The 12,141-nt window shown below is 50.4% G+C and overlaps 1 protein-coding gene across 1 annotated transcript; it reads right to left on the reverse strand.

The window, feature by feature from the left end:
• Positions 1-1,068: 1,068 nt before the first annotated feature.
• Positions 1,069-2,800, reverse strand: Myod1 (myogenic differentiation 1). Its single transcript, XM_042691729.1, has 3 exons — positions 2,174-2,800; positions 1,632-1,710; positions 1,069-1,337 (listed from the first exon to the last, which is right to left on the reverse strand). Exons 1-3 carry the CDS (start codon positions 2,798-2,800, stop codon positions 1,069-1,071), a joined length of 975 nt encoding a protein of 324 aa, XP_042547663.1.
• Positions 2,801-12,141: the final 9,341 nt, after the last annotated feature.

Below are 12,141 nucleotides of genomic sequence, written 5' to 3' on the forward strand. Positions count from 1 at the left end.
TGCTTCTGTGTATGTGTGTGTGTGTGTGTGTGTGTGTAAAGTTATTACTCTCAACTTTACAAACATAGCTGAATCACAGAGGGGCAGGGAGTTTTTGGAAAAATACCAATAATTAGCCCTAGGTATCTGGGCAGAATTAAACCAGAAGCTCCAGAGAGTGGGGCCTGACAAGGATTTTTTTTTTTAGCTCTGATGTTGTCGTGAATTATACTATGGAAATGAAGGTCAGATGACCCTCTGGACATACTTGGAGACACGCAGGGCTCCTTCCTTGCCTAGACAGCCTGCGGCCTCATCTTGCAATACATCTTCCGCCTACAGGGGTCGCTGCGGGACAGCGGGCTCGGTTGGCGGAGTTTCCTCCAGATCCCGCCCCTCAAACCCAGGGAAAGCCAGAGAGCCACCGCAGTTATAAATTAGGATATTTATTTCAAACACCTGATCGAGCGCGCGCGCGCGCGCTCACACGCCTTTTGTAGAAACATACAAATTCCCTGCTGCACCACACACCATGCTTCAGAGATAAATACAGCCCTAGGGGCTCAGGCTCTGGCAAAGCAACTCTTATGTACAGGTATAGATTACAAAAAAAACAAAGTATTACAAAAAAAGTGGTCCTGAACCGCGGGATGGGTCACGCCGGTTACCCTGGGGCCTGGGCCGCACCCCGCAGGCGGTGGGAAACACTGGATGTCCCGGTAGGCACGGAAACAGCAGAGGCCACGCGCCCCGAAAACATCACCCAAGCGGGGCTGGATGTGCGAGGATCTCACCCCCGGCGAGAGGCGGCGGGGACCAGGAAGGGAGTGTCTCCCCGCCAGGACCCGCTCTGGATCGCCGAGACAGCCCGAGTGGCTCGGCAGGGGGCTCCGAGAAGAGTGCTCCGTGAGGAACCTAGCGGGGATTGCGCCCTGGTTTGGGGGGGGGAGCGGCGGGGGCCGGGGGTGAGAACACATCAGGTTCCTCGGAGGCCTCGCGCGGTTGGCTTTTTAAAGCTCCGTCTTCCGGAGGCCGGGGAGCTGGGGCGCACCGTGCCTCGGGCGGGCGGACAGTCCGGCCGCCCGCTCCTCACAGCACCTGGTAGACCGGGTTGGGGTTGGCGCCCGCAGGGCACCGCGGGGTGGCGTCGGGCGAGGCAGGGCCGGCGCCAGTGGGCTCATCCTCGCCGGAGGCGGTCGCCTCTTGCTGGGCCGGAGGCGATTCGTGCGTGGCGTCGGCGGCGGCGGCGGGGGCGAGCGGGAGCGCGGGCGCCGCGGGGCTCTCGGTGGAGATGCGCTCCACAATGCTGGACAGGCAATCCAGGCTCGACACAGCCGCTCTCTTCCCGGGCCTGGGTTCTGCGAGGGGGAGGGCGGATCCATCAGCGGAGGAGGTTGGGGGTGGCGGGGTGGGGGTGGGGGACCAGGGGAAGCCATGGCGGGGCTCTCCACTCTTGGGCTTTGTGCCTTGAGTGGGTATGTGTGTATGTGTGGGGGGGGGGGCGGGGTGGTAGAAGACTCATAACAGAGAGAGTCTGGAACCATCCAACAAAAGTTCGGGCTTCCGGGGTGGGGGCTGCCCTGTGGTTTGGGGAGGGCGGTGGGGACTCGACGGCAGGGAGTTTGGGTCCGCTCACGGGCTGGAATACGCACCGCTGGGCTCCTCGCTGTAGTAGGTGCCGTCGTAGCAGTTCCGCCGCCGGGCGCCACTCAGGGGACCGTTGTATTCCACCTGCTAATGGCAGGGAAGGGACAGGGTGAGCTCCGCGGGACCTCGCGGGGGGCGGGAGGGGGAAGGGGCCGGGGCACCAGTCCCTCTACCCAGCCGTCCCCTCCCCGCCTCCCCAAGTTCTTCCTGATGATGTGGTGGTCGGAACGGGCGTGACTAGAGCGTGGAAGCATACAGGGGCCAAAATGGGGGCAAACGATCGCCCAGAAAGACCAATGTGCATTTTGGAAGTGAGGGTACACTGGGGAGATGTCTAACTTGCTTGTTGTGCAGCACTATGCTAACAGCGCCCCCGCCCCTCCCCGATCGGGCGGAAGCCTCGGTCCCGCGCGCTTCTAAAGCGCTAGACTACCCAAGCGACCCCCAGGAAAGCCCCTCCCCCTCGGGCCAGTTCCCTCGCTCCGGAACGCCTATCCCGAAAGAAAGCTGCCATCACTTCTCCGCCCGCCTGGGGTCCCGGCCTTACCATGCCGTCTGAACAGTTGGAACACGGGCTGGACGCGTCCGAGTCGCCGCTGTAGTGCTCGCCACCTCGGCCTGGGGGTAGCGGGCCGGGTGCGTAAAAAGCGGCGGCGCCCGGCGGCGCGGCGTCCTGGTCTCGCAGCAGCGCCTGCAGGCCCTCGATGTAGCGGATGGCGTTGCGCAGGATCTCCACCTTCGGCAGCCTCTGGTTGGGGTTGCTCGACGTGCAGCGCTTGAGCGTCTCGAAGGCCTCGTTGACTTTGCTCAGGCGGCGCCGCTCTCGCATGGTGGCAGCCTTGCGGCGGTCGGCATTGGTGGTCTTCCGCTTGCACGCCTTGCAGGCCCACAGTAGGCAGCGGCCGGCTTGGTGGTGCCCGCTGGGCGCGCGCACGTGCTCGTCCTCGCGAGCTCCGGGGACTGGGTGCACCACGGCCGGGAAGTGCGAGTGCTCCTCGGGCTTCAGGAGCGCGCCCACATGCACAAGGCGCGGGTCCAGGTCCTCGAAGAAGCGCAGGTCGGGGGAGTCAAAACACGGGTCGTCATAGAAGTCGTCTGCTGCAGCAAAGGAGCAGAGAGAACCGTCGGGGCCCGTCAAGTCTACATCTCTGAGCGGTGGTGACAGTAGCTCCATATCCCAGTGGGTGGCAGCGCGGTCCCGGCTTCGCCCAGCCCAAGCCGAGGAGAGAGAGTTGTAGAAACTTTCCACCACTCCCCGGGAGCACTGGCAGTTGAATGGCAAAATGCCGAGGGTTTGAATGCACACCCGACTGTCCTCCGCACCGCCCTGGCCGGTCGGACTGGACGTGTAGGCAAGGGGAAGGGTCACAGTGTATTGGGGATTCCTCACCCCTAGATTCGAGCCAGGAGCCCTGGGCTATTTATCTGTGGTGGCTTTAACGCCCGAGAGCTGGAGCGGACTGCTGGGGGCGGGGGGGAGCCCGAGGCCAATTGGATCAGAGTAGGGCGGAGCCTGGGGTCCCCAGAGGAGTGTCTCTCCGCTCCCCCCCCCCCCCCATTAGTGCTTGTGCGCTCTGGCAGCTCCCTAAGCCACGAAAGAAGCAAAGTGGCAGCCCAACGGGACTGCACTTGGCTATCCTTACCCTTTCCAAATCTTTCCAGCATTTGCACCCTACTCCTGCGTCTGCAAAGAAAGCTGCACTCTCATCTCCGAGCTGACTTTGGGCCCCAGTCTGTCCCCTAATTGTGGAGAATCCAGGACTAGGGCTCCGGGGTTGGGGGGGGGGGAGGGAAATCACATCTGAGGCAGATTTTTGGACAGAGACTCAAAGCAATAGGGCAGAAGCACCAATAGAGGGGAGATAAAGAGACTGCGAAAGATACATCCGAAGAGACGGAAAGGACAGTATAAAACCAGAGCCACGGGCAGAGAAGAGCAGGAGAGACAGTTAAACTAAGTGGGTCAGCCTGAGCCAAATGGCCACGTGATGACACCCAGCCAATCTTGGTGACATTCAGCCAGTCTTGAGCCTGAATGTTGCTCAGAAGATCATGGATCCAATCCATCTGCTCTGAACGCTGAGAAACTCAGCCAAGTCTTACAGGAATTGGGACTGGCTGCTAAGACTTTATACCACAGCCTCCAAACTCGGACCCTGCTCAATTTGCCCGGCATGTTTCCCTTGCCCAGTGTCCAGTGCCATGGCTGGAATGTAGGCTGAGATGCCTCTTCAACTGGGAGATCTATTTCCCCAGGGCTTGTCATATCTCGCACTGTGCTGAGCATGCTAAATCCTTTTGTAAGGACCTGACCCCCACTATCTGGCCTAAAGAGACCCCCCCCCCTCCAACTTAGAGTGGAATCTAGATGAGTTTGTGCAATCATCTTTGCCTGAGCTTCACTTAGCACTTTGTAAATCTGGAATGATAGCTATCTGTCTCTTGGAAGTAACTGTGGTACTGATGAGAATCTAAAGAGAGGGAGGATGCGGAACAAAGCAATGGAGGTACAAGGTTATGCTCACAAGAGGGCTTGCTTCTGGCTCCAGTCCCTGCTGCACGGTATGTCCAGCAGGCTTCCTAGCACTTGTCTGGGGTCACTAAGCCCTGGAAGGAACTGGTGGGATCTTCAGACCCAGCTTCTCTGGGTACCTCAACTGCTTCTCTTTCTTGCAGGCCCACTGAAGAAGCTAGGAGCAGCTAAAGAAAGCAACCATCCAATAGAAGCTCTGGCTCCCTATAAGCCCCAATATGTCAGGTACTAGGAATATAGCAACAAACAAAACCAAGGGCCCAGCCAGCTGCCAGTGATTCACATCTGTGATCCCAGCTACTCAGGAGTCTGGGATCAGATGGTCCTGGTTTGAGACCAACCTGGGAGAAGAAAAGTCGGAAAGACTACAATTTTGAACTAACCAACAAAAAGAAATGTAGGAGGAGTAATTCAAGTGGTAGTATGCTAGCCTAGTAAGCAAGAAACCCTAAGCTCAAAGTAGAGAACTCAATGAACAGAACACAAAAGCAGAGATCAGTAGACATCTGGGACTAGACAGGGGGCACCCTGTGCAAAGATCCTGCAGCAGAACAGGACTACGAGGTTGGCATTCCAGAAGGGAAGTTGGACCATGAGGAAGATCTGTCCACTCTGGAAGATATCTCCGATGTCAGTCCATCTGCACTGTCACCATCCTAGAGTAAGTGGTCTCACTGTCCAGATGACTCCACTGACCTCCCTACTCACCTCACTTTCATTCTCACCCCCATATCATATGATCCATTCACTACACAGCAGCCTAGAGAACCTTTTATAAACCTAAGTGAGATCCTACCACTTCTGCTTCCAACTCTTCTTCAGCTTCTCATTGCATTTAGAGGGAAAACAATCTCATCTCTAACCCCTGGCCTATATGACCCTATTGGAGCTGGCTTCATCTCAACTCTCCAACTTTATCTAAAGCCACTATCCCCTTTGATGGTCCCATCTCAGCTAGCCTGGCCTCCTTTTCTTTCTTCTAACATTCTGGACAATCTTATACTTGTAATACTAAGATGATAACACTCTTCCCTGGGATTTTTCTGAGATTGGCTGCTTTTCATAGCTCAGGTCTCAGCTCAGATATTGATTGTCTTTTTGGGGTATGTCTTACTATTCCCTCCCACAAAGCTATCTTCTTTACAGTGGACAACATCCCCTGGTTTGTCTCCTTCTTGGTGCTGCTGCTTTGTAATAATTTTCCTTGTTAGTGTGTTCCTCGATTGACATGAATTCAATCATGAAGACAAGGATGTGGTGTTTACAGTGGCTTTTCCAGAAACCATCCCAGTGGTATCACATCCTTGAAAGATGCCAAACAAGGGAATGAGTGGTCTCATACTCCCTGGAAGTTGGTGATATGTGTCACTAATGGTCCTTATTTCTTCAAAACTGGGTGTCACATCATATATGGTTAGACACATAAGCTCAACACAGGTAAGGCTCAAGCTGGTCTGCCTGGGGCATGCCCTTGTATGCTATGTAATTACGCACGACCTGTTGCAATATTTTAAGAGTAGGCTACAAAGCGATTTAGTGCTTGATGAAGATATTCAGGCTTAGTACAAGCTTGAGTATCATCATCAAGACTTAAGTCACATCTTCAAGTCACATCTTCATTGTAACTCACAACGAGGAATGTAAATTGTTACAGAAATGGTTTAGATTGAACAACTACTACTTCTTGTTCTACAAGATTTAGGATAATGCATGGCTCAATATAGATACTCCCTAAATATGTTGAGGGAGGAAGTGAATGAATTTAATGGAAGAGTATTCTGGAATCTTCAGGAAGGCTCTTCCAGCCACTTGTTTATGCAAATCTAGATTATCCCTCAAACCTGAACAAGCAAAGAAAATACAGAAATAAAGTCGATGCTGAGACTGAAGTGATTACAGCTTGGCTTTTTGTATGTGTTTTACATTTATGAAACTTCCTCTGGGCTGTTACCAAGGTGTCATTATAATAAGTAAATTTTATATGTTTGAACTTTTAATATTTAATATTTTATCTCGTGTGCCTTATTCATCTAAACTGCTTTGACAGTTTTGAACTTGATTTGTACTTCATTAGAGAACACCTTTAAAATGTGCATAGATTGAGTGGGCACAAAATTTATTCTTCTATTGGGATACTATTTTCATTTGCTATGAAGTTTTGCTGCTTGAACCAGGTGACCTTTTCAAGTCAGAGATCCATTCCTGCCTGTTGTGTTAGTCTTAGTGCTGGGGTTAGGGGACAACAAGGGGCAGGAGAAGGAGACATCATTTGGAAACTTCAAGTCTAAATTCATACATGTGGAGTATAGTCAAGATGCCCTTGGGAGAGGCCATTGGCAATGGGCTGAGGCTCTATTGGACAGTTCTGTCTCCAATGCAGGGCAGAGAAGACAGAAATATATGTCTGTGATCTAGAACAAGTATGTACCTCATCCTGGACCTCTGTTCTCTTACATTGAAGGGTCCTATGATGGGAGGTAGAGAGGAGGGTTTCTGGGGCTTCCCCTTCCTTCTCTGCCCTTTCCATCCTCCCAACTCAGCTCCCTGGGCTGGATTGTCCAGGGGCTATAAATGGAGAGCTGGCCTCAGAGCAGGAATGTGGGCCTGGCTGGGCCCCCAGGGTGTTGTGCCCTCAGGGAGTGGCTGCCTGGGGCTCCCAGGAGCCTTTATATATATAGCCTCTGGAAACAAGATCCAGCCTGCACCTGCCCCAGGCTTCAGGCTCCTTTGCCCTGTCTGGGCAGGGCAAAGCTTGTGGCTTTTGCACTTGGGCTAGCCCATGCTTCATATCTGGTTGGCAGGTGGGGGTACAGGAAGGGTCAGAGGGCAAAAATCTAAGTAGCCAAGATGGGGTAGGGTCAACTCAAATCTCTGACCTTGGCCTTTCCATTTCTGGTCCTGGATCCACCCCTACTGACTTCTCTGTCCCTTGCCAACTTTATTCCCTGGAAAAAGTCGGAAACTGCCCACCTTATAGCTGTAGAATCTGCCTTCAGGCCAGTCTAAGTTGGCCAAGAGAGACAGTGATGCTAGCCGGATATAGACGTGTCCTAGTGACCCAGGATCTTAGAGTCTCTACACTCTCCTCTCTGGGGGAACTACCCAGCTCCCTGCATCCAACCAGGACATAGGTGTCTGGAAGTTGGATAGGGCACTGAAGAGTAGGGAAAAGGGAGAAAGGGAACAGAAAGGTTGCAAGGGCTGTGAGAGCATAAACCCACTGTCCAGTCTATGATTCATTTATTCAACAATTTATTTATATGCTGGAAAGATATAAGAACACAACACGCCATTTCCAGCCCATTTTGTTTTGGTTGTTTTTGAGATAAGGTCTCATTTTCTGCCCACACTAGCTTGGACAATGATTCTCTTTCCCACTGTAGCTGGGATGACAGGAATATATCACCATGAACACGCCTTCCTTTTTTTTTCCTGTTGAGATGTGGTCTCTTGAACATTTTTTTTGGTCTGAGCTGACCTGGAACCATGATCCTCCTAATCTTTGTCTCTTTAGTATCTAGGATTACAGACATGAGCACAGGGTTCTTTAAGAATCCAGGTTCCTGGGATCCCAAACACAAACACAATGTCATTTATTAAACTTAATAATAATACCTGCTCAAAGAATGTGACAATAGTTTAGTAATTAGAAATGTTAAAGGAGGCAGAATTTATAAAGATGTTAATTGTTTCTCTAAGTAGGGATATTACATTAGTCTCTTTAGGGGAGGAGAGCTATCTCTGGAACACCTAAGTGAAGAAAAATGAGAACTTAACTTGGAACATAGAGGATTAAAATTAGGCAAAAGAAATAACACTACCAATGTATACTGTTTCCCAAAAGCATATTGTTCCTGAGCTAAGCTGCCCAGGGCACAGGCAGAAGATGAATGAGAAGCCCTTGTAAAATTGTCTTTATGCATCTAAGGATTCATGAAGAGCCAGAAGATGGCCCTCTGCCTCCTGTCTCTTGTGCTCCACAGGAAGTTGAGCCACAGGTCTAGACCATGGGCCAGTCAGAGCTAACAAACAGGCACTGTTTACTTGGATGGGCTGTTTTCCCTTCCCTGTAGCCCTTCATGACTCTCTTGTGTTGTGTCAAAGGTGGGTATGCCTCATAAACAGAGAACACCTCACATTCTGCTCCCCTCACACTCTCCAGCAAGGTACATCTCTCTCTGTGTCCACTCCCTGAAGAGCTCATGTGTGATACACCTTCACCTCTGGATACACATTGTGTATACTTGCATAACTCACAAGGTGTGTATTTCACATTCTGTGTGTCCCATGCACTGTGAGCACTTCCTGTATGCCATGCATACTTCACACTCCTGCACACATCACCTCTTATACTTCATCACATTCTGTGTATACTCACAGTCATATCTCACACACCATGTGCACCTACCTGAGTAGCTCTCACACACTGTGTTGTGTCCATTCTGCCTATCATGTACAAACCATACACATTACACTCACAGGCTACATGCCTTTCTTCCTCCATGCATGCCTTGCACATGTACACTTCCATGATGTGTATACCTTACTTGCCAGGCAGGCCTCACATGCTCCATGCAGCCACACCTTTTTTCCAGTGTGAATACTACCTCCCCATTGTCTGGATGTTACCTGCCCCAGCCAGAAGGAAGGTACTAAGAGGCATATTGATGAATCCTGTCTCTTCTTTGAAGTTTCCATTTGAATTTTCCAAGTGGATTGTTCCTGTGAAGAGAAAGCCAGGCCTCCATCTGAGGGATGAGGGAAAGTTGACCCTGGGGCTCAGGAGAAAGCTGGTGATGGGAGATCTGGTGACATGGATGGTGCATAAAGCAGGCAGGATGGGGGGAGGCAGCTGTGGAGACCTGGGAGGGGCTCTGATCCCTTCTCCTCTCCTGTTGCCTCTTTTCCTGTCTAATCAGCCCAACTGCCAAGCTGGGGGGACTGGGTTCCAAGGGACTGGGATTAAGGCGCACACAGCATCGGGCTCCAGGGACAGACGCCAGCTGCTGCCCCCAGCAGCTGCCCCACCACAGCCTGTGAAGGGAGGGTGGGCTGATTTTGTCTCTCAAACTTGCCCATCCCTGGCCAGAGGCAGCCATTACAGAGGTTTTCTGGCAGAGAAACAAGAGGCAGAACACCTCATAGTGATTCTCTGGCTATCTCTGATGCCTTTGCTCACATCCTGTTCTGCCACTTCCAGGAAGCTTTTCTGGACTGCTGTTTTCCATGTTTGGAAAGTGATTTTATATCTCAAGTGGTCTAATTTTCCTCCATCCTTCAAGTCTAATTTTCCTCCATCCTCCATCCTTCTACTTGATCTATTTCAAAACCTAAGCTAGGCATCATGAAAGGGTCTTGGGATAATGCAGACAGGACCCTTGACCTCAGAGAGTTCCATCCAGTGGTAAGAGAGACCTATGAAAGAATGGTCAAAGCACCCTGTGGGAACACCTGGAAAGGGCAATGAGCTAGTGTGGGTATGTAAGAAGACTTTTCTCAGCTGGCAGTACTGGTTTTCTCCCTCTTAAAAGAAGGATGAATAGGAGCACCGAAGAAGAGAGCTGAAGGGAAAGGTAACTCAGGCTTAGAGAACAGCATGGGCAAAAGCCAAGGGACATGTCTCTCCTACAATGTTCTCTGTGTGGCTGACATTGTACTTAGATTTCTTCAGTCATTTAGATCTACAGCCTCAGATCTGTAAAAGAGTAAATGGGCTCTGTTTAAGTTGAAGCCCACTCTTTCAGGCAAGTCATCTTGAGGGTTAAGGGGGAGAATGTGAATCTATAGCAGAGAAACATCAGCCACATTAAAAATCTGGAAACACCCTAGATTGAAGCCTGAAAGCCAGGGTCCTTATCTGTACTAGTTCTACTTTATGACTCTCTCTGAGTCCTCAGACTTCCATCCCTGGTGTCTACTTTCTCCATAGACAGGGTGGAGGCACTGGATTCTAGTTCCACTCACACTTAGGTGGAGGTCTTGCAGGAGTCCTTTATATATCTCTGGCCTCTCATTCTCCCTCTTCAACCATCCTCTACTAAGAAGAGCAGAAGACTGTCCTCTGACTTGGCTACATGACCTGGCACAGGGCTGGATACTATGCAATGCAGACATTGTTCAAGACCATGCCTAAGTATAACAGGTGCTCATTATGAGACCAGAAACTCGCTCTCCAGTTAAATTGGGGGGGGGTCCCCCCCATCTGAAGAAGCACTAGGGAGCATGCTGCAAATACAGTCTGACTTCCTTCAACACACTTGAACTTGATATGATGAACTTGAATTTGGTGTTGTTCTGGTCTATCATGGAGCCTAGGTCACCAGGGCTGGAGCTATGCTCACTGGACTGAGGGTTCTGATAACCTGGATTCAAATGCTGTCTGTACTCTTTTATACCATATGGAAATCATTCCTAAATTTCATTTTTTCCCCCAGCTATAAAATGTGACTAGTTGTAGCACTTTTGGTGTAGGATTGTAAGGGTTCAATAACCAGGGCACGTGGTATGGTTGTATCATGCCCAGCTCACTATGCACAGTACAAACAAGCAGTGTGTGGGGTGAAGATATGGCAGTTGGTAGCCTGGCCTGGTTATTCTAGGCTCTGTACCTCTTGGAACTGGGGGTCATGGTGGGGTGGGAGGCAGTTGGAAGTGTGGGTGACAATGCAGCCTGTGAAGTCTTGTCTGCAGCAGCAGGCATCACCACCTCCACTTGTGCATGGGCAGCCTGCCAGCTACCCCCAAACAAAGCCTGGCCCAGGAGGAGCAGAGCAGTTGATGACAGATGCAGAGGGGCTGGTATGGCAGAGCTGGGGTTGGGTCTGTGGGAGGCCCAAGGAAGCAGTTCTCTGTGAAAGCATCCCCATGGAAGGCTGAGGTCCAATAGAATCTAAGTCTCAGTGGCCAGTGTTTCTGCCTTGCCCCATACCGGTGACCACATTTATCTTCATTGTACAGTGTGAATATCTGAGGTCCAGAGGAATGAAACCACTTGCCCAGGGCTCAAATATGCATCGCTATAGAGGCCCCTACACAGAAATATTTATGCCTTGACTTTATGTTTGTATCCAACTCTAATATTCCAGACCTTGAACAAAGGGGAACAGGTTTGACCTTCTCAGTGGATAAGGACCCCCAGCTCATTTCCATGAAATAGGTACACTTTCACCAGTGGTTGACAAAGGCAGACACAGGGTTACAAGGGCTGGCACTGACTTGATTTCTCTTTGGTCAAGAGCTGGCCATCTCTTCCCTGACATCTAATTCCTCATTTACCTGACTCAAGGATGTTGGGTCTCACTGTCTTTTTCTCTTGATGTAATGGCAGTTTTCCCTTTACATTTGATTGGAAATATCTGAGTTGTTTTTACTTCTGATTATATGTCTTGTAGTTTGTTATGATCTGGAGCTTTTAGATTGCAGCCTGGTGTGTGCTTTGCTGTGATCATCAGTCTTCTGTATTCTCTGTACATCGATGATTAGATAGAAACCTGGTCAGATTCAGATTTGGTTTGGGAAAGACAGCTCTGCAGTATAATCCTTTGGGATTATACAATGGTTGAGTGTCTTCAACTAAGGTCCTTACAGACTTTCACATGTTGGCTTCTGCTTTCTCTTCTCTGCTTTCTCTTTATCAAACCACTTACTAGTAACATTATTGCTGAAGTGTCATTTCTTCTCCTTGACTTACTTATAGGACTCTTGCTAAAGTCACTATTACACCTTCTTTCTCAAAATAACTGATAACCTTGATTTCCAATATAACATCCTTCCTTTGCATTGTCCTCCTGGCCCATTCATTCCTTAAATGCCGGTCTTCAGTGAATTTTACCCTTTTCCCTCTGTGGAGTCATTTTTTTTTTTTATTTCCAAGGCAGCCACCACATGTATGTGGATGACTTCATCCATGTTCATCCTCCAGGTAATTCCTCAATAGCCAATGTCAGACTCATATATTCAACAATCATCTCAACATCTGTATC

Source organism: Dipodomys spectabilis, unplaced genomic scaffold (assembly GCF_019054845.1).
Source record: "Dipodomys spectabilis isolate Male_0828 unplaced genomic scaffold, ASM1905484v1 ptg000145l, whole genome shotgun sequence".
NCBI lineage: Eukaryota > Metazoa > Chordata > Mammalia > Rodentia > Heteromyidae > Dipodomys > Dipodomys spectabilis.

Bases quoted from the DNA above. Each gene is read 5' to 3' on its own strand.
- Myod1 (XM_042691729.1), bottom strand. From the start codon at position 2,800: ATGGAGCTACTGTCACCACCGCTCAGAGATGTAGACTTGACGGGCCCC. The intron at 1,711-2,173 runs GTAAGGCCGGGA...TGCCATTAGCAG, and splicing joins CCAACTGTTCAGACGGCATG to GTGGAATACAACGGTCCCCT. The intron at 1,338-1,631 runs GTGCGTATTCCA...TCCCCCTCGCAG, and splicing joins CTACAGCGAGGAGCCCAGCG to AACCCAGGCCCGGGAAGAGA.